The sequence below is a fragment of the Papio anubis genome, chromosome 16, assembly GCF_008728515.1.
Source record: "Papio anubis isolate 15944 chromosome 16, Panubis1.0, whole genome shotgun sequence".
In the NCBI taxonomy this organism is placed as follows: domain Eukaryota; kingdom Metazoa; phylum Chordata; class Mammalia; order Primates; family Cercopithecidae; genus Papio; species Papio anubis.
Window position 1 is genome coordinate 59,037,998 of NC_044991.1, and position 26,167 is coordinate 59,064,164.

Below are 26,167 nucleotides of genomic sequence, written 5' to 3' on the forward strand. Positions count from 1 at the left end.
ACTTAGGACAAAATTTGGAAACCATAGATTTCTAGTTCCAGTGTCATTCTGTTACCATGTGCTTCACATCACCACATCTGTGCACGGTGTGTGCACCGATGTCCATCTCTGGACATCTCTGAGGGCAGTGAAAGGCTGGGCCTGTCTGCCTGCTTTAAAGCCCTTCTGCACATGATGTGACATTCAGGAGAAACACCAAACCAGCAGCCACAAGGAGAAGCAATTTAAATCTTTAGTTCTAGGAAAATTCCAGGCTGGGTGCAGTGGCTCACACTTATAATCCTAGTACTTTGGGAGGCCAAGGCGGGCGGATCACCTGAAGTCAGGAGTTCGAGACCAGCCTGACCAACATGGAGACACCCGTCTCTACTAAAAATACAAAATTAGCCAAGCGAGGTAGTGCATGCCTCTAATCTCAGCTACTCTGGAGGCTGAAGGAGGAGAATCATTTGAACCCGGGAGGTGGAGGTTGCAGTGAGTTGAGATCGTGCCATTGCACTCCAGCCTGGGCAACAAGAGCGAAATTTCGTCTCAAGAAAAAGGAAAGAAAATTCCAAAGGGAGCTCCATTTACAACACAAGGCTCAACTGCTTGGCCATTGTTCCAGTTGCTATGGCTGTGTAACAAATCCCAAAATTTAGCTGCTTAAGACAGCATTGCATTAGGCGCGGGGCTCCTGTGAGTTAGGGACTCTTACAGGACACAGTGGGACTGGCTTGTCTCTGTGACATCAGCTGGGGGCATCAGCTGGGAAGAGTCCAGATCTGGAGGTCACTTGGTGGCAGGAGTAGTCTGAGGTCCTCTGACTCACAAGTGTGGCAGTCGATGCTAGCTGTTTGTGGGGATCTCACTAGGGCAGACAGCTGAAGAAGGTTCTCATGGGTTCTCCTTGTGGCCTCACAGCCCCGCAGCCTCTGGATGAGGGATGTAGTGTAGGCATCTTTTGGAACTACAGTCTGCCCCTGCATCCTCCCCATTGGTCCTGTTCAGGGCCTGTTCATTCATCATCCCAAGGTGATGGCGATGTCTCTTCACTTTTCTTCATTTCTGCCTCAAATTTCCTTCAGATGTCCTTTAAAACTCAGTCTACTTGTCTGTATTAGAGAAAAGGGGTGGGGGGAAAGGGAGACAAACCAAACACTTTTTTTTTTTTTTTGAGATGGGGTCTCACTCTGTCACCCAGGCTGGAGTGCAGTGGCACAATGTTGGCTCACCACAACCTCCAACCCCCTGCTCAAGTGATTCTCCCACCTCAGCCTCCAGAGTAGCTGGGACTACAAGTGCATGCCACTGCTTCTGGCTAATTTCTTGTATTTTTGGTAGAAATGGGATTTCACCATGTTGGCCAGGCTGGTCTCAAACTCCTGAGCTAAAACAATCCATCCACCTTGGCCTCCCAAAATGCTGGGATTACAGGTGTGAGCCAGCACGCCCAGCCCCAAACACCATTTAATAGGAAAATGGATATACTGTGGTATGTTCACCCAATGGAATGGGAAATGGCAATTAGAATGACTGAATTAGACTCCTATGTATCAAAAGGATCGATCTCCAAAACAAAAGTTTGGTGGGAAGAAAGCATGTTGTGAAAAGAAACAGACGGGAGTGGTTCTAACCACAGAGCTTGGACTCTGGAGCCTGAGACCTGAGTTCAAATCCTGCTCTGCTGGTAAGTAATAAGTATTAGTGTTAGGTTTAAAATCATGACAAACAATGCCATGTGCCATGACGCATGGATACACACATATGTACATGATGAAACTATAAAGTCACTGCAGGCCGGGCATGGCGGCTCACACCTGTAATCCCAGCATTTTGGGAGGCCAAGGTGGGTGGATCACCTGAGGTCAGTTCCAGACCAGCCTGGCCAACATGGCGAAACCCTATCTCTACTAAAAATAAAAAATTAGCGGGTTGTGGTGGCACGCACCTGTAGTCCCAGCTACTTGGGAGGCTGAGGCAGGAGAATCGCTTGAACCTGGGAGGCAGAGGTTGCAGTGAACCAAGATCACGCCACTACACTCCAGCCTGGGCAACAAAGTGAGACTCTGTCTCAAAAAAAAAAAAAAAAAAGCCACTGCATAGAAATGATAACACACCAAACTCAGGCTGATGGTTTCCTTTGCAGCAGGAGAGAAGATAGAATCAGGCAGGGATAGACAGGGGGCTTCAGTTGTATCTGTACTTTTTTACTTAAAAATGATTGTGAACAATCATGGTGGTGTTTTATTTCCTGTGGCATCTTTTCAAGCTCCTCCTCCCAGCACCCTAGCACTGGCACCCAGATTTGGTAGACTGACCCGGTTTCCTCTCCCTGGCATGGTGGTGGAGAATGGGTCAGAATTTGGAGCCAGCAGAGCTGGATGTGGGTCCTGCTGCTGCCATGTCCTCGGTGAGCAAGGTCATCCCGCCTTAGAGCTCTGGGGATGATCCAAGTCACCTTTGAGGGCTGCTCTGAGGATTTGGTGAATGGAGAGTTTTGTGAACTGGGAGGGGCTTGCAGAAGTTAGCTCATTCCACTGCGGGCTGCAGGCGTGGCAACTGGCAAGAACAAGTGAGGCCAAGTGGCTGTCACACCACAGAGAGTCGTAGGGACTGTGGTCTGGGGAGGGTGTGCCCTGTCTGAAGGGGTGGCCGCTCCTCAGCCCAACTAATAGGTGCCAGGAGGCACTCTGGGTTCAGTGATAGCTCAAGGGAAGCCAGCCACCTGGATTTTTGTGGGAACAGTTCCCTGGTTTTTGCTCTGGTCTAACAAAGAACATTTAGGCCAGTGACACCCACGGCCACTTTCAAGACACTCCAGAGGGACACACTGCTGCGTACCCTTCCTCAAACCCCCTCGGCAGCACCTCCCTGGGCCCTGCAGTGCCAAGGTCCTCAGATCATGACCTTTATCCCCACCCCCAACCGCAACCCCAGCGAAGGAGAGTGGGATTTCTACTGGTGCGACGTCAGCTGGCTCCGGGAGAACTTCGACCACACCTACATGGACGAACACGTGCGGATCAGTCACTTCCGGAACCACTACGAGGTAAGCTGGGCAGGCAGGAGGGGACCAAGCCAACCAACTCATGTCACTGGGTGTGGCCATGAGCTGGAGCTGGTACAAGGATCAGAACAGAAAAGTATATTGGAAAAGTGTATTAGAATGTGGGATGCAACGCCGGGTGGGGAGTATGAGGGCTAGACCTATGGAGAGCCAAATGGTTTGGGGGTATAGGGATCTAAGGCCTGAGGATTGGAGGTCACAGGTTGGTTGGAGTTTCAGCACCAAGATTTGAGGAGCAAGCTGGTTTGAGGGTGCAGGGTCTGAAGGGAGAGGATGTATGAATGATTATGGTGATTTCAGGGTGGAGGCAAGTTGAGAAGTTTGGGGACTAAAGATGGGAAGGAGGTCCAGAAGGGACAGGACTGGGGGAGGCTGTGGTGGGAGATTTTTAAAGGTTAGTCTAGCTTAGTGGTTAGAAGCATGAATTTTTTTTTTTTTTTGAGATGGAGTCTTGCCCTTGTCACCCGGGCTGGGGTGCAATGGCACGATCTTGGCTTACTGCAACCTCTGCCTCACGGGTTCAAGTGACTCTTCTGCCTCAGCCTCCCGAGTAGTTGAGATTACAGGTGCTCACCACCACGCCTGGCTAATTTTTATTAGAGATGGGGTTTTGCCATGTTGGCCTGGCTGGTCTCGAACTCCTGACCTTGTGATCCGCCTGCCTCAGCCTCCCAAAGTGCTGGGATTACAGGTGTGAGCCACCGCGCTCAGCCAAAAGCATGAATTTTGGAATCAAGACAGGCCTTGGTCAAATCCTGGTCAAATCCATAGCTTCGTTGGATAGCTATGAGCAATTGACTTAATCTCTCTAAGCCCCAGTTTCCTCATCTGTGAAATGGGGATAATTCTTGACTAGCAAGCTCTTTCTGGGTCAAAGTTACTCTTACTGTTGCTATTTTGTGGGCCAGAGCATGGAGGCTGCAGGGTGGCTGGTGGATGTGTGTGGCTGGGAGGGGAGCGGGGCTGCGAGCAGGAGCTAATGGCTGCCTGTCCTTCCCGCCACCCAGCTGACCCGGAAGAACTATATGGTAAAGAACCTGAAGCGGTTCCGGAAGCAGCTGGAGCGCGAAGCGGGAAAGCTGGAGGCAGCCAAGTGCGACTTCTTTCCCAAAACCTTTGAGATGCCTTGCGAGTACCATCTTTTTGTGGAGGAGTTTCGCAAAAACCCAGGAATCACCTGGATCATGAAGCCTGTGAGTGCCCAGTGCCCGGGGCTGGTGGGAGGGAACAAGTCCCAGGCACCAGAGCAGGGATCAGGTGCAGACACTGTCTGGGAATGCAGCCTTAGATGCAGTCTGCCTTCCCGAAGGGCCAGCTTTAGCTCCTCTTCTCTGCAGTGTGTGGACCCAGCAGCTATGGCTGCCGGCACACAGTAGGTGCTCAATGAGTGTTTATTGAATGCAGAAGTGATCAAAGCCCTCTTATGTTTCCAGGCCTGAGAATGTTCCAGGCCCCAGGGAGGGAGCGGGAGGGAGGAGGGAGCAGACCTTTCCTGTGGAGCTGAAGACTGATGTTGGCTGATGCAGATTTAGCCAATAACACAGGTGCTTGGAGGGCAACTGACATTGGGCTGACAAAAATAATGGATGCTCCCAACGGGCACGGAGCCAGGGTGTACCTGCCTCCCAGGTTCTTCCCCTGGCCCATCCTGCCTCTCCTGTGTGCAGGGAAGACAGTGAGGAAGGCTGTGGCTGCAGCAGTAGGGATTAGGCTGATGCGCACGGAGTTCTGTGACCCACCGGGGAGGATTCCAGCTCCCAGCATTATCCTCTCAGACAAATGGTAATTTGTGCTAATTGGGAACAGCACTTGCATATTAAATTGATTCCATTCCCAGCCCACAGCCTTTGTTAGCAGCAGACACAACGGCAGCTACAGCTGTAATTAAGAGGAGGCATCTTGGCTCTGTGTGTCTGTGCGTCTGTGTGTGTGTGTCCTGTCTCCCAAATCGTGAGGCACCCTGTCTGGGGAGTGGAGAGTGGGTGCTTCTGTGCTTCTAGTCATTTCTGGCCTGGGTTCTAATTCTGTGTCCACTGCTTACAAGCTATATGACCCTGAGCAGGTCACCCCCAACCCCTTTAAGTCCCTCTGGGCTCATTTCTTCATCTGTAAAATGGAATTAATGAGTGTGTCTACCTTACAGGGTTGTGAGAGAATTCAGTGAAGTTACACACATTCAACACATGAACTATACAAGTTATATCAAGGGCTTGGCATTAAGTGCCTGATACTTGACCACTGGTATTTCCAAGAGTCCAGGAAACACTGTCTCTTCGCTGTGTCCCTGGGAAAGCACTAGGTCAGTGTTTCTCAAACCCTAGAGTGCCCGTGCAGCATCCAGGGACCTGGTTCAATGCAGAGCCTGATTCACAGGTCTGGGTGGGGCCTGGGAATGTGCATTTCTACCAGCTCCCAGGACCTGCCAGTGCTGCTGGTCTGTGCATACACTTTCAGTATCGAGATTGTGGAGCAGCGGTTCTCAAACTTGAGGATGCAACAGAATCTCCTGAAGAGCTTGTTGAAGCATCCCACCCACCACCCCAGAGTGTCTGATTCAGTCGGCCTGGTGGGGGCCTGAGAATTTGCATTTCTAGCAAGTTCTCAGGTATAGCAGTCAGGGTTCTCCAGAGAAAGGAAAGCGTGTGTGTGTGTGTGTGTGTGTGTGTGTGTGTGTGTAAGGAATTGGCTCATACAATATTGTGAGGGTTGGCAAGTCTGAAATCTGCAGGGCAGGCCAGCAGGATGGAGCTTCAGGCAGGATTTCTATGTTACAGTTTTGAGGCAGAATTGCTTCTTTTTCAGAAACACTCAGTTTTTACTCTTAAGCCCTCAACTGATTAAATGAACCCCCCCCCCCCCCATGCTATCAAGGGTGGTAACTTAAAATTAATGATTACAGGCCGGGTGAGTGGCTCATGCCTGTAATCTCAGCACTTTGGGAGGTCAAGTGGGAGGATCGCTTGATCCCAAGAGCTTGAGACCAGCATGGGCAACATGCAAGACTTAGTCTCTACAAAAAATACAAAAATATTAGCTGAGTGTGGTGGCATGTGCCTGTAGTGCCAGCTACTTTGGGGGCTGAGGTGGGAGGACTGCTTGGGCCTAGGAGGTTGAGGCTGCAGTGAGCCGAAATCATTCCACTGTACTCCAGCTTGAGTGACAGAGTGACACCCTATCTCAAAAAAAGCTAATAATTGCAGATGTTAATCACATCTACAAACTACCTTCAGAGAAATATCTAGACTAGTATTTGACCAAGCAACTGGGCACCATAGCCTAATCAAGTTGACACATAAAATTAACCATCACCCCAGGTTCTGAGGGTGCTACTGGTCTGAGTACCACACTTTGAGAACCACTGGGTTTCAGTATTAATTCCGGGATCTTATTTGGATTCCGTTCAGGAGGAGAGAGTGTTAAAAACAGAACATTGCCCTAAATTTGGAGAATAGAGGGATAAGAGTCCCCCCAATCCCTCCACTCTTCCCATAAGGCCTGTCTTTGTGACATGGTTGATCTTTGCCCACCCACAGGCGAAAGTTTTCGCATAGTTGCTGTGGCCTGGCCAGTCACAGGGCAGCCCTCGGGCATCTCCTCTGCATTGTCTTCCTGGTGTCTGCCGAGTCTTCATCTTCCTCATCAGTGGCAGCAGAGCAGCCCAGGACTCAAAAGGGAGCAGGCAACATCATCCCCTCTCCACCACCCTGTGGGGACCCTCCTCCCACCAGGCCACAGCCCCAGCCCATCTTGGAGCTCTTAGGGGAATATAAGAACAGACCCAAGAGGGTCTGGCATTTAAATGTCCAGTGTAAACATTGCATTGCTCTTAACTTTTTTCCCATGGAAGCATTCTCCCTTGCCAGCAGTTCAGGCTGGCAGGGTTGGTGGGGAGGTGGGCAGGACACTGACATGGGTCATGGGACCACTGTGACTCCAGTATGCCTTGTAGTATGGGGAGGTGGGTGCTTGGCTGTCAGGGACTGGGCCTGTCAGTCTCTCTGTGTGCCCCGCAAGCTGCTCAGGGACAGGGCCTATCTATCTGCTCACCCTGTGTCCACCAAGCTGGTCTAACACTTCACACACCGCAGCAAGCGTTCTTGGCAACCAGGGGGCTGTTCTCAGCCTTGGGGGCCTATTTCCAAACTGCAAGGCAGGAAGAGCCACATTTTAACATTCCATTACACTAGTTTACCCCAACCAGAGCTTCTCAGAATTTTTCACTGAAACTTTCTAAGAGTTGGGGTGATTTGCTTAGTAAATAATAGAAAATCCAAATAACAGCAGCTTAAACAAGAGGGCAAGACTTCTGTATTGTTTTTATGCCATTGGCCTCTGGAATCTGGTGAAATGTGTGGACCCTATCACAGAATAGTGGTATTTTTTTTAACCACTTCATTGAAACATAATTGGCATACAAAAAGCTGTGCATATTTAATGTAGACAGCTTGATGAGTTTGGAGATAAGCATGTACCAATGAAAGAGTTGTGGTTTTAAAAACAGAAAATACAGTACATTTCATTATAAAAGAAGGCAGCTGTACTGAAAAGCCATTATCAGACTGTTAGTCTGGGTTCCCCAAGAAACGGATGCCAAGACAAAATTAAACAGTTTGGCTGGTGAGAAAAAATGGGGAGGGAGCTAGCAGGTGAGACTGGGAGAGAAGTCAGGCCTCCAAGGAAGGAAAGAAAGAAGAGAGGGAGGGAGGGAGGAAGGAAGATTAGAAGCCTTTGGAAAGTTCATCAAGGCTCCTGGGAGGCCTCAGCCAAAGTTGGCTGTCAGGAGTCCACTGTCTCTCAGGAATGGCTGGTCTTCATGTCCCCTGGGGCTCAGTCACTGACTGGGAGCAGCCCTAGCAAGGCGCTCTGGCAAACACAGCTAGACCTCAACTGGAAGCAGCTGGCACTCTCTGTCAGTTACTCTGTTGGAGGCCTGCAAGGTGCATTGTCATGGGCACCACACAAGCTATTACGAAATTCTTTGTGCTATAGAAATATGTGCGCTTTTCATTAACAATTAAAGAGGATCTAACAGCAGGCCTCACAGCTACCATAATTTTAAAGTCAAGAGGAGCATAAACAATATTTTGAGATATCTGCAACAATTGTAATGTGATATCGAAATCACTGTGATCTCTTTTGATGACAAAGTCACGGGCATGGCTAACACTCCTATGATTTGTTGCATTCCTAATAGAAATGTGAACATCTGGTTAGGGGTTAATGAAAATAAAGATGAAAAAAAAAATTTTTTTAAATTTACATTTACAGACACTGGGGAATTTTTTGAAAGCCGACTCTAGGGATGGTTTATTGGGTGGCTTTGCAACCCCACCAATTCCCAGCCCAGCAGGCTGGCCGCTTCTCCCGGGCCCCTCTTCACACCTCCCCTGCCTTGGGAATAAAGGAATGCCCTGGCCTCATGTCCTTTTAGAAGAAGACACACATTTTTCCCAGAAGTCCCTGCAGCAGGCTTCCCGTAGCATCCTGCTGGCCCCTGCCTGAACCAATCACATGGCAATCACCGTGAGGGCTCAGACCGCCCCAGAGGACAGGGCCACCGGGAGGAGTGGTCCAGATGGGTTCTGTTGGCAGAGGAGAGGAGGGCATGGCTGCGCCACTGGCTGTATTCCACACCCGATGAATGCTATGTGAGGAATGCAGCCCCCAGCGACAGGGCATGGGGTAACAAGGGGACAAGGACTTTGGTTGGCCACAGCTGGCACAAAAAGTTATGGCTTATTCTGATAATCCATTCAAATAGTGGTTTCCAATAAAAAATATATCTTTTTATAAAACGCATAATATGGCTGGGCGCCATGTCTCACGCCTGTAATCCCAGCACCTGGGGACGCTGAGGCGGGTGGATCACATGAGGCCATGAGTTTGAGACCAGCCTGGGCAACATGAAGAAACCCTGTCTCTACAAAAAATGTAAACATTAGCCAGGTGTGGTAGTTCCCACCTGTAGTCCCAGCTACTCAAGAGGCTGAGGTGGGAGGAGTGCTTGAGCACTGAAGGCAGAGGTTGCAGTGAGCTGAGATGGCGCCACTGCACTCCAGCCTGGGTGACAAAGCAAGACCCTGTCTCAAAGAAAAAAGCATAATATAAAAATATTTCCCTCCCAAACCATCAAGTAATAGAGATGTCCCCAGAAGTAGCAATGTTTATCATATGATTTTGTGTATCCCTGGCACTTTGCAAGAGGTATATGAGCCCCAGGTTTGTGTAGCACAGATTTAACTATCTCGGATTTGTCACCCGTTGGCTGGATGACCTTGGGCAATGTGTTTGGCCTCTCTGTTCACTGGTTCTCTCGGCTGCAAAATGGGGATAACATTAATGTTTATGTCAAAGGTGTGTGTTTTTTTCAAGCTTTAATGAGGTAACGTGTGTAAATCATGGTGCCTGGCACTGAGTAAACACCTGGTAAGTATTAGCTGCTGGCATTGCCATTGTTATGAACCATTTTACTAAAGTTCGTATTCTGATTATCTATTTCAGAGAAGCAAACCACTCCCAGACATAGTGACTTGAAACAACAGTAATGTCTTATTTAGTTCATGAGCCCCCAGCTTGGGCAGTGCTTGACGGGGAAGGCTCATCTATGCCCCAGCATCCACTGAGGGCTGGAGGATCCCCTTCCTAGCCTGCTCACTGGCTGGGCTAGCAAGTAGGTGCTGGCTGTTGGCTGGGAATTCAGCCAGGGTTGAGGGCTGGAAGACTCAGTTGCCTTCCAGGTGGGCCTCTTCGTGTGAGCTGGGCTTCCTCACGGGATGGCTGCTGGGTTCTGAGGGCGACCATCCTGAAAGAGAGAGCCAGGCGGAAGCTATATTGCCTTTTATGATCTGGCATTGGAGTGCACACATCACTTCTGCCATAGGCAATTAGTAGAGACACTTCCAGATTCAAGGGAGGGGACATTGACTTTACCTCTTGACAGGGTTCTGGAGAACATATGGGACTGGAAATATTGTCGTGGTTGTTTTTGGAAACTGCCATCTGCTGGATGTATTAGGTGATTTCCTAATCAGTATTAGGTGATTTCCATCTCACCAACCCCAATGTAACACCATGCAGGTGCTTCATCTTCCATTCTTTAGGGTTAGTCCCTTAGGAAGGCACCTCCTGTAACAGTCGTGTCGAGTTACTAACAATGGCCTGAACAATAAAGGCATTTTGTTATCTCACAGAACTAGAAGGCTGAGGGTAGGCAGATCCAGGTTTGGGGATGTGCTCCATGATGCCACTAGAGGCCCAGGCTCCTTCTCTCCATCCACTCTGCAGCCTGTGTGCTGGCTTTTTGTCATCAGACTTGTCACCTCATAGACGTGACATGGCTGCTGCAGTCACAGGCATCATCTCTGCAGACAGTAGCATTCAAAGAAAGAAGGAAGGAGGCCAGGACTTTTCTTCCCGACCCCCTTTCTCCCCAGCTCCTTCCCTAATATTTTTAGAAAGGAGAAACATCTTTCCTGGAATCTCTGAACAAATGTCTCCTTAGGTCTGATTGGCTAAAACTGGTCATGAGGTTTCCACCAACTGCAAGGGAAGCTGGGAAAACCTACATCTGGCCTTTCCAGCCTCCCTCATGAGAGGTGGGCTTTGCTAGCAAGGAAGAAGAAGAAGGAAAGTGGCCATAGGGAAGGCAGCCAGTAGGGTTGGAGATAGGGGTTACTGGATCAAAGAGTATGAACCTGAAAATATACCTTTTAATTGAAGTTTAATAAACCATAGAAGAGTAGTCAAATTATAGGGGCACAGTATGAATTTTCACAAAGTGAATCCACTCAAATAACCAGCACCCAGGTCATAAACAGAGCATTCCCTACCCCTCAGCCACCCTCTTAGGCCCCCTTCCACTCACTCACAGCCCCCCAAGGCACTGAACAGCATAGGTTTGCTTTGTCTGCTTTTGGACTTCAATTAATTGGAATCTTATAGGGTGAGTACCTTGTGTCTGGTTTCTCTCCCTTGACATGTTTTGCAGTTCATTCTGCTGTTGTGGGTAATTGTACATTACTGTCATCTTTGTATACTATTCCATTGATTAAATATTCATCCATTGGGTAGTCTCCGGGTGGAGCTATTATGATAGTGCTGCTATGGGTGTCTGGGGCCATGTCCATGGTGACATGTGCAGGTATTTCTGTCATGTAGGTCCCTAGGAGAGGAATTTCTGGGACCTAGAATAGAGGATGCCTATGTTCAGCTTTAGCGGATGCTACCAGTTTCCAAACAACATACTCTCATACCAGCAGTGTGTGCAAGTTCCAGTTTCTCCACATCCTCACCAATACTTGGTATTGTCTGTCTTTAATTTAACCATTCTCAGGTAGTATGTAGTAGTATCATATTGTGATTTTCATTAGTGTAAGAATTAAAGAAAGAGGAGAGAAACTCGAAAGGTGGCTCGCCAGTCAAGACAGGTTTATTTTAGAGAAAACAAACCTAAGAGGAGCCTTCTGGCTGAGTTAGGTCAGAGCCACACTTTCTTACAGACTTAAGAGTTTTTTGTTTTGTTTTGTTTTGTTTTAAAGATGGAGTCTCGCTCTGTAGCCCAGGCTGGAGTGCAGTGGTGCGATCTCGGCTCACTGCAAGGTCTGCCTTCTGGGTTCACACCGTTCTCCTGCCTCAGCCTCCTGAGTAGCTGGGACTACGGACACCTGCCACCATGCCCAGCTAATTTTTTGTATTTTTAGTAGAGACGGGGTTTTGCTGTGTTAGCCAGGATGGTCTCGATCTCTTGACCTTGTGATCCGCCCACCTCAGCCTCCCAAAGTGCTGGAATTACAGGCATGAGCCACCGTGCCCCAGCCAGACTAAGAGTTTTTAAGGATTCAGGGTGGGAGAATTTATTAGAGGCTTGGACTGCTTCTGTGTCTCTTTGTTGTGCTTATCTGGGAGGGAGAGTTGTGTGTCTGTTCCCATACATCTTTCTGCAGCTGCAGGCATATCCCCCAAGTCTGCTTTTAGCTTTCCTATCTTAGTGCACCTGAAGGGAAAGGAATGTGCTTATTAAGACCCACTGTTTTACTGGAGTCCATTGTATGAGGGTGAAGTTTGGCAGTTGCCCAAGAGACTTTCCCCCCGCCTCCCTCTGTGCCTGAGCTGTCTTATCTGTGTTTTACTGTCTGCTCTTTCTGGCTGTTCATAGTTAGAAGAGAAGTGATTTCCTCGGAATGCATGAGGCTAGAAAGGGAGCTGGAACTTAAAGTGGTGGTGTTTGTCCGAGATGACGGTGCTCTTGTTTTGTCAATTAGCACTTCTCTGTTGGTGAACTCTCTGATGAAGTTGAGTGCCTGTTCTTTTCTTTTCTTTTCTTTTTCTTTCTTTTTTTTTTTTTTTATAAAGACAGAGTCTCACACTGTTGCCCAGGCTGTGCAGTGGTGCAATCCCTGACCAATGCAGCCCTGCTCTCCTGGGCTCAAGTCATCCTTCCACCTCCACCTCCCAAGTAGCTGGTACTACAGGGGTGCACTGTCACACCCAGCTAATTTTTAAAATTATTTTTAGTAGCCATGAGGTCTCAAGGTCTTACTACGTTGCCTAGGCTTGTCTCAAACTCCTGAGCTTAAATAATCCTCCTACTTCGGCCTTCCAAAGTGCTGGGATTACAGATGTGAGTCACTGGGCCCAACCTGTTGTATGTTTACACTGGCAATCTTCTTTCATAAAATGCCTGTTCAAGTCTTGTGCAAGGCTGTGAACTGTTGGAAGCTCCTGGTGCACACTGATTAGTTGCTTTCTAAAATTGCTATGCACACTTGGCTGCCCTGAGCCACCACCAGTACTCCATAGAGTTTTTGGCACCCAGTCTTCTGGGCATACACAACCCTGAACCAGGGTGCACAGCATGGCAGGCAGAGCAGGGGCCCTTTGTGCAGTTAGCAACCTGTACAACCACACTTGACAACCCTGCCTGCCCCTACCTTGTACAGAGAGCCTCGGGTGGGTCAGGTGGGCCATGTTCAGAGGAGAACAGAAGGAAATGAGAGTTTGCAGTTATGCTGGAGGTAAGATGGCTTGGGGGACCTGCTCAGTTGCTGCAAATACCTAAAGGACTCTTCTGGACCCAGGAATCAGCTTTGTTCTAGGAGGTCCTAGAAGCCAAAGCCAGACTGGCCAGTTTTAGCTCAACACAGGTTAGGCTGTGAACGTTCTATGAGGTCTGGGTTATTGCATAAAGCTCAACATACAGTATGCACTTCATATATACCTTTTGGATGACTACTTAACAAAGCTATCCTGTAACAAAATGGGCTGTGTTTGGCGTGGGTTGGGGGAGGTAGTGAGCTCCTAGGCACTGTGGGTGTGCAAAGTCAGGCAGGAGGACTGTTGTCCTTCTACAGTGGTAGAAGGGGAGTAATGCCTTTGTTGAGGACCACTCCATATGAGATCAAAGATTCTGTCAGCCCCTAGACTCTGTGAAGCTATGAATTATCCATGCTGGGTTTCAGTAAAGGCAGGCTGATTTCAGTATTAGCCGAAGCAAACCCTAATTAGGAAGGCAAATTGATTTCCAAAAAAAGAATTGGATAATATGTTCCCAGGACTGTTAGAAATGGCTTTTTAATTGTCTGTTCTTTTGCATTATTCATGCAAATGTATGTCTTTGTGAGCTAAGTCAGTCTGCCTCTTTCCCTCGCTTCCCTCTCTCCCTCTGCCAGGGTTAGCACCTTCTCTGTTCCAGCCCCTTCAGTTAGCCTTCCTCTGGGGAGAGTTGGGGGCTCATAAGGAAAAAGAGACAGATATGCTGGGGAGAGCCTCCAGCCATGGGGGCCAACGAAGAACCATGCAGAGCTAAGAGCTGGCTTTCTGCGCCCACCCCACCCCAGGTAGCCCGGTCACAGGGGAAAGGCATCTTCCTCTTCCGCAGGCTGAAGGACATCATGGACTGGAGGAAGGTGAGCCTGCCTCTTCCCCTTCCTCCCTGAACCCTCCTCTGACCTTGCCAGCAGGAGGGGCCCCTCCTTCCTGCTGTCAAAGCTCAGAGGGCTGGCAGAGAAACTCTGCCCACAGGTCTGCCCATTGGAGCAGGGTCTCCAGAGCCAGATTGTTCAGGTTCAAATCCTGACCTTGCCACTCAATCACTCAATAGCTGTGTGCCCTTGGGCAAGTTACTTCACCTGTCAGTGCCCCAGTAAATGTGGATGGTGATTGTACCTGCTGAGGATGCAGTGAGCTAATAAACACACACACACACACACACACATTCTCACACATACCCACACACCCAGCACAGTGCCTGGCACTCAGCGCTCGATGCACATTTTTTTTTTTTGAGACGGAGTCTCGCTCTGTCGCCCAGGCTGGAGTGCAGTGGCCGGATCTCAGTTCACTGCAAGCTCTGCCTCCTAGGTTCACGCCATTCTCCTGCCTCAGCCTCCCGAGTAGCTGGGACTACAGGCACCCGCCACCTCGCCCAGCTAGTTTTTTGTATTTTTTAGTAGAGATGGGGTTTCACCGTGTTAGCCAGGATGGTCTCGATCTCCTGACCTCGTGATCCGCCCATCTCGGCCTCCCAAAGTGCTGGGATTACAGGCTTGAGCCACCGCACCCGGCCTCGATGCACATTTTTTATCTGGGCCTCCTGCTCACGTGGCTGGGGAGAGTTTGGCTGACTCTTCCTCAGGGCCTAGACTGAGCCTCGGGGGTAGCTCCCTCCCAACCCCAATCCCTTCTTGTCCCAAGACACGGTGCAGTAGAAATCCTGATTCAAATCCTGCCTCTCCCACTCAGCAGATGTGTGGTCTTGGGAAAATGACCGAAGCCCTCTGAACCCTCTGAACCCGAGTGGTGATGATGGTGCAGGGTGGGTGGGAGGAGCAGGATGGCTGAAATCCTATAGGACCGGCCCCTGCTGTACCAGGAGGTGAACAGCAGTGCTCAGTGTCTTGACTCCTCCCATGAAACTGTCAGGGCACTGCAGGGAAGAAGCTCAGCAGCCTGGAGGCCCAGCCTGCTGGAGCACTGTCAGTCCCTCTGGCAGCCACGTGAGTGGCTGGGCCCAGGTCCCAGGAAGGCAAAACCTGGCTGCTTCTGTCGTGATACAGCTAAATGGGGAACAATGGGGGGTGGAGCAGGTCTACCCTGAGAGCCAGTGCTGCCTGCCATTGTTGGGGCTGTTGTGTCACCCCATCAAGTGTGTGACCCTTGTCTTTGAGTGAAGGGGACAATAGGTGGGAGAGGCGTTTGCAGCCTGTGAGGTGCTGTGCAGATGCATGAGAGCATTGCTGTCTTCCAGAGCTGGGCTGGCAGGTAGAGAAGAAGGAGCAATGTCCTCGGGGGCCCATGAGTGGTGTAAGCAGCACTGTCCAACAGAACTTTCTAGAGGGATGGAAATGGTGGATATCTGTGCTCTCCAATGTGGTGACCACTAGCTACATGCAGGATGTTGAGCGCTTACCATGTGGCTGGTGTGACTGAGGACTGGATTTTTAATTTCATATCCTTTTTAAAAATTGTGGGCTGGGCGTGGTGGCTCACACCTGTAATCCCAGCACTTTGGGAGGCTGAGGTGGGCGGATCACTTGAGGTCAGGAGTTCGAGACCAGCCTGGCCAACATGGTGAAACCCCATCTCCACTAAAAATGCAAAACTTAGCCATGGTGGCTCTCACCTGTAATCCCAGCTACTTCAGAGGCTGAGGCACAAGAGTTGCTTGAACCCGGGAGGTAGGGGTTGCAGTGAGCCTAGATCATGTCACTGCACTCCAGCCTGGACAACAGAGCAAGACTCATTCTCAAAAAAAAAAAAAAAAAAAATTGTGGTAAAATATGTAGCATGAAATTTACCATTGTAACCTCTTTTAAGTGTGTGGCTTTGTTACATTAAGTGCATTCACTTTGTTGTGCAACCACCACCACCGTCCATCTCCAGAATGTTTCATCTTCCCAAACTGAAACTCTGAAACTGTTAAACACAAGCTCCCCATCCCCTTCTCTCCCCAGCCCCTAGCAGCCCCCATCTACCTTCTATCTCCATGAACTCGACTGCTCCAGGCACCTCATCTAAGTGACACCAGACAATATTTGTCCTTTTGTGTCTGGCTTATTTCACTTAGCCTTATGTCTTTGAGTTTCATCCATGCTGTAGCATGTAATTTCATTTACTTTTCATCAAGGTAAATGTAAATAGCCTCTTGTGGCCAGTGACTGCCCTACTGGGCAGCACAAGTCTAGAGGTTAAACACTCAGGCTCTGGGCCCAGACCGTGTGGGTTTACATCCCAGCAACACCACTAACTGGATGTGTGAACTCGGACAAGTTACTCTCCCTCTCTGTGCTTCTAATCTGTGAAATGGAAATAACATTAGTACTTACCTGATAGTAAGTACTAATAGGGTTGATTTAAAGATCCAATGAGCTACCCCAAGTAGTATCTAACACAATGCCTAATACATAGGAAATGTTCCATAAATAAATGTTCAATTATTATTATTACCACTAGGACACAAGAAGCTCTGATGACCAGAAAGATGATATTCCTGTGGAGAACTATGTGGCTCAGCGTTACATTGAAAATCCCTACCTGATAGGAGGTGAGATGGCTGTCTCTGCTCCTGCTCTTCCATTGCATGGTCATCAGTCAGTCAGTCAACAAGCTTTGACCAGCAGCCTGCCAAGGGCCCGGCCTGACACCAGGCATGAAGGGTTGCGTGGAAAGAGATGGGTTCTGCAGTCTCCCACCTCCTAGCCATTGCCTGTACAGTTCCCTCTCCCCAGCATGTCCATTCCACTAAAATTCTCCTCCTTTAAAAACTAACTTATTCATTCATGCATTTATCCAAGAAATATTATAAAGTACCTACTTGGTGCCAGCACTGCCCTGAAAACTGGCTACCCCCCAACCCTGCTCTCCTGGAGCTTACACCCCTGATGAGCAGGCTGCAATAAACCAGAAAACAAACCACGGGACGGTCCCATGCAGTGCTGGGTGTTAGGAAGTCAGTCAAGCAGAGCAATGGGACAGAGAGTGACATGGGGGCCAGGAGGTGGACACGTGAGCTGAGACCTGAGTGACAACTATGAGTCACTGTGGGTAGATTTGGAGGGAGGGGAATGCAGGGAGGGGGAATTGCAAAGGCAGAAGGCCCTGAGGTGGAACCCAGCCTCCTGCCCGCAACCTTGGTGGGTTTCCCCAGGCAGGCCAACATCTGCTTTTCTCACTGGGGCTCTGGGAACTACAGGCACATCAGGCATGCGGGACATCATTGCAATAGTGTTAATGCCAGTTGCCTCCTCCCACGTCCTCTGGCAATTACCTTCCCCAGGGGGAAGTCCCTAGGCCTCTTCTCCTCTCTCCCCCATAGTGACCCCATCCTGTCTGTGGCTTAAACACCACCCAAAGGCCAGTGACTCCCAGCTTTCTGTCCCCAGCCGAGACCTTGCCCCTGAACCCCAGATCCTGATGTCCAGCAGCCTGTGACATCCCTCTTGGGCATCTGCCAGCCACTCAAACCCAACACATCCCAAATTCTGCCCTCCCATCCCCCCACCACTCCTCAGCTTCTGTGTCGGGGACACAGCTAGAAGCCAGGAGCCATTCTGGGTGTGTCCCTCTTCCCCCGCCACATCTGGTTCTCACCAAGCTCCTACAAGCTCTTGAATCTGCCTGGCCGCTCCTCTCACCTCCACCCTGGGCCCGGCCACCATCCTCTCCCTCCTGGACCACCACACCTGCTCCCTCACTGGCACCTGCTGCTGTTCTGCCCACTTCTCTCCACCTCAGCGTGGCAGCCAGAGGGAGGAGACACCCTTCCGTGGCTTCCCATGGTTTGTGAGACAAAACCCCAAAACTGCATGGGCCCTGACCTCTGCCAGCCTAGCCGACCTCATCTCCTTCCACTCTGCCCTTGGCCCGAGCTCTTTGCCCCTCCAGGCCTCTGTTCTCGCAGTTCCTCCTGCCCAAGGTCCTGCACCACTCTGGGCTAGGCAGGCACCTTCACTCCATGAAGGTCACCACTCCCCATGGGGGTCTTTGACCACTGAGTTTCAAGCCTTTCCCCCAAGTTGACCCCCACGCACCCCTCCCCCGCCTCCCGTTATTCTCTCTTTATACCTTGTGCAGTTTTTTGGTTGTGTTTTTTTGAGACCATGTCTCGCCCTGTCGCCCAGGCTGGAGTGCATTGTCATGATCAGAGCTCAGGCAGCCTCCATCTCCTGGGCTCAAGCGATCCTCCTGCCTCAATCTCCAGAGCAGCCGAGACTACAGGTGTGCACCACCACGTGAGGCTAATTTTTTGTAGACGCAGTCTCACTATGTTGCTCAGGTTGGTCTTGGATTCCTGGCCTCAAGCGATCCTCCTGCCTCCGCCTCCCAAAGTGTTGGGATCACAGGCATGAGGCACTGCACCTGGTCCCTTGTGTCGTTTCAGTGGGAGCTTCATGAAGGCGGGGTTTCCTGTCTGTCCACTGCTATTTTCCCAAAACCTAGCACAATGTCTGACGATCAATATTTGTGCACAAATTCTTTCTTTGCCTGACAGGCCGCAAGTTTGACCTGCGTGTCTATGTGCTGGTGATGTCGGTGAGTAACAAAGGTGGGGTCCCTCTTCCAGCAGGGGTTAAAGGGTGGCTGGACTAGGGAGATGGGGGGAAGAGGCCTGGGGGTACCTTGTATGAACTTGTCTGGTCTTCTCTGCCTGGGAGAGCCCCAAGGGACATCTAGGGATAGGGTGGGGGCAGGAAGACTTATCTGAGGTTTACCATCTTAGATGCCCAAAAATTTAGATTTGCCCTCTATCTGCCTTTCTTTATTCATTCGGTCATCCACAGCAGACATTTATAGAGCACCTACTAAGTACCAGGCCCTGGCACTTAGCAGGTTTTATCTCATTCAGGCCTCCTAACAACGCAGAGAGGCAGGTTCTATTATTATCCTCCCTTTACAATGAGGGAACAGATACAGAGGTTGTGTACCTTGCCCAAAGTCACACAGTTGGTGAGCAGCAGAGCTGGGATTCAAATCCAGGCAGCCTGGCCTCAGAGCCTACTCTCTTAACCAGGGAGCGGCTCTGTTCCCTCCACCCATTCATTCATTCCTTCATCCAGCCAACGTTCAGATCTTTTTGCTGGGCACAGGATATGGAGGTATCTGAGGCAGACCCCACCCCTGTCCTCCTGGACCTCACCTTCATTTTGTTTCCTTCTGTATCCCCCTCCCCCTGGGGTAAAGGAGGGGACAGAATCAAAGAAGGCTGGTGTAAAAGCAGGTGCCTGAAGGATGATTTGGGAAAGACAGAAGGGCACTCCGGGTGGAGGAAACGGTAGGTGCAAGAGCTAGGCGGTCTGAGAGTGCCTGAATATATTCCCTTTCCCTTCTCTCTCTCTCTGTTTCCACCTCTGCCTTAGTACATCCCGCTGCGGGCCTGGCTCTACCGGGATGGCTTTGCCCGATTCTCCAACACCCGCTTCACGCTGAACAGCATTGATGACCAGTGTATCCTGGGATCCTGCCTAACCACCCCCAACACACCTACCCCTTCCCACACTCTGGCCGGTCGCAAGTGAACTCCTTTGTCCCACAGATGTTTGCTGAGTGCCTGCTGTGGTCTGGGCACAGGAGACAATGTATGAGACAGGTCTGGTCCCTTCCCTCCGGGAGCTTCCAGTCTTGTGGGGGTGATTCCGTGGGAGAGGCCAACTCTGCTTAGCGCAGCTCACCACAAACTGCTCTGCCTAATGATAGTTTTGGTGCTATGCCTAACATTCACATTTACTTATATTCCTAGGGTCGGACAGTTTTAGCCCTTTGGAGAACACTGTATATGCCTGTTTCTTCGGTGCCTAGTCATTGGCTCACTCATTCATTCAAGCACAATGCTATTTTCACCCATCCGATTGGCAAAGACCAAAAGTTTGATAACACGCTGTCCTGGCGAGGCTGGGAGAATACATATGTTGCTGGCGGGTTTGTAAATTGATTGGTATGACTCCTTTGAAGACAATCTGGCAAAGATCTGTTAAAAGACAAATGCACCTACCCTGTGACCCAGCAATTCCCCTTCTGGGATTTTATCATCTTACAAGTACATCTGCAGTATGAGACAAGACAGGCTTCAAGGTTATTCACTGCAGAGCCTTGTCTGTGAGAGAAAAAAATAGGGAACAATGAAATGAATGGCTCCTTTATACAGTGGAATACTATGAAGCTGTTAAAAAGGAATGGGGAAAGTGCTTTATGTCCTGATATGAAACGATTTCCAAGATATATTGTTAATTGGGAAAAAACAAAGTATGTCTAGAACAGTGTGAAAGTATGTTCTCGTTCATGTTAAAAATTATATCTGGCCAGATGTGGTGGCTCACACCTGTAATTCCAGCACTTTGGAGGCTGAGGCAGAAGGATCACTTGAAGCCAGGAGTTCAAGACCAGCCTGGGCAACATAGTGGGATCCTGTCTCTATGGAAAAAATAAAAATAAAAATAAATTAGCCAGATGTGGTGTCACATGCCTGTACTCCCAGCTACTCAGGAGGCTGAGGTGGGAGGATCATTTGAGCCCAGGAGTTCGAGGCTGCAGTGAGCTGTGATTTTGCCCCTGTGTGCCAGTCAGGGTGACAGAGCATAGACCCTGTCTCAAAAAAAAATTCTCTCTCTCTCTATATATATATGTTTGCTTATCTGTACATAGACATCTCTGGAAGAACAGACAAGAAGCTGGGTGCAGTGGCTCACACCTGTAATGCCAGCATTTTGGGAGGCCAAGGCAGGTGGATCACCTGAGGCCAGGAGTTGGAGACCAGCCTGGCCAACATGGTGAAACCCCATTTCCACTAAAAATACAAAATTAGTTGGCATTGTGGCACCTGCCTGTAATTCCAGCTACTAGGGAGGCTGAGGCATGAGAATCCCTTGAACCTGGGAGGCAGAGTTTGCAGTGAGCCGAGATCACACCATTGCGCTCCAGCCTGGGTGACAAGAGCAAGACTGTCTCAAAAAAAAAGAAGCTGGAAATAGATGTAGCGTTTGGGAAGAGAAATGTGAGTGGAGACAGAGGTAGAAAGGAGATGTTTCCTTACATACATTGTGTGCGTTTTAACTTTTGAGCAATGTGAATGTATTATCTGGTCATAATAAACACATCAAAAGAAGATCTTTAGGCCTGAGCCTCAGAAGAAAAGAGGTAGAGAATCCAGCAATATTTAGGAGGCAAGTGGGCAGGACCAGATGACCTGCACGTGGGAAAGATGGAAAGGGGTGACGCTACCCAGCTTCGGATGTGGGCAACCTAGCCAATGCTTTTAGCCCATGTGCATCTCTCTGCGTTAATTTTCCCATTCAGTTGAGTGCGTGTCCAAGGTGATGCATGTGCATTGCCTGCATGTGAGACTGGGATTAGACCTTTCTGAGTATTTTTTGCAATTTGTTTTTTTCTATTTTGCCAACGTCAGCACTTCCAGTACATTCATTTTATTTTGTAATTCTAACAAGCATTTATCATACGCAAGTCATCGAGGTTTTTTTTGTTTGTTTGTTTTTTGTTTTTTACTAAAGTTAAATAATACATGTAAAGCACTTAAAACAGTGGCTGGCCCAGAGTGACCTCTCAGTAAATGTTAGTGGTCCTCCTCTCCCACTTAAAAATGTTTGCACAGCTCTGGGCATCATGGGGACTTTTTAAACAAATCAAGCCCTCTCCCGAGGCTAGTTACTAGTTAATGAGGCTTTGCTGTTTTCACAGTGAGTAAATACACATTTTCCACCCCTTCTTTTATATTGTTTAAAATTTTTAATCTTGAAATATTAATAGAAAATAATTTCCTATAAATAGAAAACTGCAGGAAAGACTGTAACAACCCATGCATTTACCATCCAGATTTAACAGATTAATATTTTATCATATTCACATCAGATATTACATACCAAATTTTAAAATAATCTTGGATCACAAAATAATAAACATTTTCAACCTGACTTTATTATATATAATATATATAGTTTATATATAATTATTCAAATATATATTTACATATAGTATATCTATACATATACTAAATACAAAAATATTCATTGAAACACTGTATATAATAGTGTACAGTCATCACCCTTGATCCCTTAAATCTCCCTTGAGGGATGGTGAAATGAATGATAAAGCATCTATGTGATCTTGTGCATCTATTAAAAGCAATGAGATAGGTCGAAATATCAGGACATAGAAAGGTACCTAAAACAGATGACTAAGTTAAAAACAAAATGTAAGATGGAGAACTGGTATATTCACGTTCCCATTTTTGCCTTTTTTTTTTTTTTTTTTTTTTTGAGACGGAGTCTCGCTCTGTCGCCCAGGCTGGAGTGCAGTGGCTGGATCTCAGCTCACTGCAAGCTCTGCCTCCCGGGTTCACGCCATTCTCCTGCCTCAGCCTCCCGAGTAGCTGGGACCATAGTCGCCTGCCACCTCGCCCGGTTAGTTTTTTGTATTTTTTTAGTAGAGACGGGGTTTCACCGTGTTAGCCAGGATGGTCTCGATCTCCTGACCTCGTGATCCACCCGTCTCCACCTCCCAAAGTGCTAGGATTACAGGCGTGAGCCACCGCGCCCGGCCTCGTTTTTGCCTTTAAGGAAGAATGTTTCTGTTTAAGAAGAAGTATGAAAGGATGTTCATGATTCACTAATCTATCTTACTGATTGATTGATTGATTGACAGTTTCCCCCTCTATTGCCCCTGATCGAGTACAGTGGTGGGATCACCACTCTTTGCAGCCTTGAACTCCTGGGCTCAAGTGATCCTCCCATCTCAGCCTCCTGAGTAGCTGGGACCACAGGCACATGCCACTATGTCTGGCTAACTTGTTTTTTGTAGCAATGAGTTCTCGCTAGGTTGCCCAGGCTGGTCTCAAACTCCTAGGCTCAAGAGTGTGACCTTGATTCAACAGTTTGAATCCTCCCACCTTGATCTTCCAAGGTGCTGGGATTACAGGCGTGAGCCATCGTGCCCAGCCTCACTAATTTATTAACTCTGAAAACTGCAGAGTATTAGAATCAGGTCAGGAAACATTTATTTTCAACTTTATACATAACTATTATGAATTGTTTCTACAACGGATAGGCCTTACTCTAATAATAACATCATAAAACATCTAAAGGATATAGTTTTTATAAAAGTGGTATAGCTCATGAAAATCAAATCAGAAAATTCAGAAAAGTACCAAAAGGAAAAGAAACCTTCTCTAGGCACATTTTCTGGCAAAAACTACTTACTTGTTTTCCTTCTAGGCTTATTTGTAGGGAATTTTGTTGTCATTCACCTTTTATATACAAATGATCCCACTGTATAAATATAACCTTTTCTTGCACTAAACATTATCAGCAGTATTTTCCTTGTAGACTTTTTTTTTTTTTTTCTGTTACAAAAATATTCCACTGAGTAGGTTTCCTGGTTTTCTAATCCCCCATGCTGCAGGCATTCGGGAAGTATTCAGTTTCTTGCTATAGTGACACATAATGCTGCAAAGGAGCATATTTCTTCATAAATCTTTTACGGTATTTAAGATGTTTCCTTTGGATGGTGTCATAGAGGTGTAAATACTGAGTCAAGCCCATCTGGCCACATTGCTTCCCAGAAGTGTCCTTTTATGTTTTTACCCTCGCTGGGTGTGGTGGCTCACGCCTGTAATCCTAGCAGTTTGGGAGGTTGAGGCGGGCAGATCACTTGAGGTCAGGAGTTCGAGACCAGCCTGGCCAACATGGTGAAACCCTGTCTCTACTAAAAATATAAAAATTAGCCAGGCGTGGTGGTGAGTGCCTGTTACTCACCCCACGGGAGGCTGAGGCAGGAGAATTGCTTGAACCAGGGAGGTGGAGGTTGCAGTGAGCCACGATTGTGCCACTGCACTCCAGCCTGGGTGATACAGCAAGACTCTGTCTCAAAAATAAATATAAATAAATAAATAAAATAAAATATGTTTACCCTCCTATTGACTGGTCCATTTCATCCCAGCTCCCCAGTCCTGGGGACAATTGTTTTAAACAGCCATTTCTGAAATGATTGGGCACATCTAGGTGAAGCAGATAGGGGCATTCATTATATGACTCTTGCAAATATTCTGTGAGTTTTGAAGTTTTCAAAATGAAAAGATGTTGTACATCCCACTGACTTGATGAGGAAGCAGAGTTTTGCCTTAAAATTAGCATTTCTTCCAATTTTCATTTTCCCCCATTTGCATGCCTTTGAAATTATGTATCTTCTATTACTAGGAACTTTGAGCTTTTTCCCAGATGGGGTCCTACCAGCTGTATTTTCTCTTTTATGTTTGTCCATATCCTTTACTTAGTACATAAACAGTCATACTTTTTACTGTTACTTCATGTGGGATTTTCACGTGACAGAAACATTAGACTATTGCATTTGCTACACATCTTTTCTGTGGTCACTGATTCTTTAATTTTTGTCTTGACATCTGTTCATTTTTATTTTCACATGCTTGATGGCTTACTTGTCCATTGGTTTTTTCTGTGATTTTTACCATCATTTCTAAACTAAGAAAAGCCTTTTTCTCCTAAAGATTTCACCATGAATCAGTTCTGTTTCTCTGTGGATTTGGTTATATGTTTACTCTGCTACTTGACCGTTGGTCCATCAAGACCTGGTTTTAGGTTCCTCTCTAGAGACGGGAGGCTCTGAGGTTTGCTGACCCATCTCCCACCCCTTTCTTTTAGCCTCTCCTCCTCCTCTGCTCCTAAGGAGGCCCACTGTCTCCTCCACAGCAGGCAAGAGCAGTGTGTGAAGTGTGAAGTTCTGGGAGCCGTGCTTCCTTCATCCGAAGAGAGCTATTCATCCTCTTCAGCCAGTAACTCACTTTGCTCCAGCATCCTCTTTTCCTTTTTTTTTTCTTTTTTTCGAGACAGTCTTGCTCTGTTGCCCAGGCTGGAGCGCAGTGGTACAATCATGGTTCACTGCAGCCTCCATCTCCTGGGCTGAAGCGATCCTCCTACCTCAGCCTCCCTTGTAGCTGGGCCCACAGGCATGCACCACCATGCGCAGCTAATTTTAAAATTTTTTGTAGAGACTGGTCTCACTATATTGCCCAGGCTGGTCTCAAACTCCTGGGCTCAAGTGATCCTCCTGCCTTGCCCTTCCAAAGTGCTGGGATTACAGGCATGAGCCACTGAACCTGGCCTTCTCTTTTCCTATTTTTTATAGCAGCTTTATTTGGCCATAATATCTTCATATATTGAGATATATATTGAGCTTTATTGAGATATAATTCACTTATCATACAATTTACCCAGTGAAAGCATGCAATGAAATGCCTTATCATATCCACACAACCATTACCACAATCAGTTTTAGAAAATTTATTTTTTTTTTGAATCAGGGTCTCCCTATATTGTTCAGGCTGGTCTCGAACTCATGGGCTCAAATGATCCTCCCACTTCACCCTCCTGAGTAGAGGATACTATAGGTGTGAGCCACCATGCCCAGCTTTTTAGAATATTTTTATCCTCTCCCCAAAGAAATTCCATACCCATTAGCCATCATCCCCTATTCCTCCCTAGACTCCCCTCCCAGGCCTTTGCAGCCACTTCCTGTCTCTATGGATTTGCCTATTTTGGACATTTCATATAGATGGAATCATACACTATGCAGTCTTTTGTGTCTGACTTCTTTCACTTGGCTTGTTTCTAAGGTTCTTCTATGTTGTAGCATGGATCAGTACTTCATATTTCTTTTTGGTTTTTGTTTGTTTGTGACCAAGTTTTGCTCTTGTTGCCCAGGCTGGAGTGCAGTGGCGCCATCTCAGCTTACTGCAACCTGTGCCTCCTGGGTTCAAATGATTCTCCTGCCTCAGCCTCCCAAGTTGCTGGGATTACAGGTGCCTGCCACCATGCCCGGCTAATTTTTTTTGTATTTTTAGTAGAGATGAGGTTTCATCATGTTGGCCAGGCTGGTCTTGAACTCCTGACCTCGGGTGATCCGCCCATCTCAGCCCCCCAAAGTGCTGGGATTACAGGTGTGAGCCACCGCGCCTGGCCTTTCATATTTCTTTATTGCCAAATATTCCTTGTATAGATATATCACATTCAGTAAAATGGGTATACCATTTTATCCATTGTTGGCACTGGAGTTGTTTCTGCTTTTTGGCTATTATGAAAAATGCTGCTATAAAAATTTCAT

The 26,167-nt window shown here is 48.0% G+C and overlaps 1 protein-coding gene across 5 annotated transcripts in view; it reads left to right on the forward strand.

The window, feature by feature from the left end:
- TTLL9 (tubulin tyrosine ligase like 9) overlaps positions 1-26,167 on the forward strand; it is a 73,315-nt gene that overhangs the window by 34,114 nt on the left and 13,034 nt on the right. For 4 of the 5 annotated variants that reach the window (XM_031656647.1, XM_031656646.1, XM_031656644.1 and 1 more), the window contains exons 4-9: positions 2,920-3,031; positions 4,057-4,242; positions 13,885-13,953; positions 16,499-16,589; positions 18,537-18,577; positions 19,402-19,489. In XM_031656647.1, the coding sequence (XP_031512507.1) occupies positions 2,920-3,031; positions 4,057-4,242; positions 13,885-13,953; positions 16,499-16,589; positions 18,537-18,577; positions 19,402-19,489 (587 nt within the window). The remainder of the gene's footprint in view (positions 1-2,919; positions 3,032-4,056; positions 4,243-13,884; positions 13,954-16,498; positions 16,590-18,536; positions 18,578-19,401; positions 19,490-26,167) is intronic. The other variant, XM_031656645.1, reaches the window with a different exon arrangement.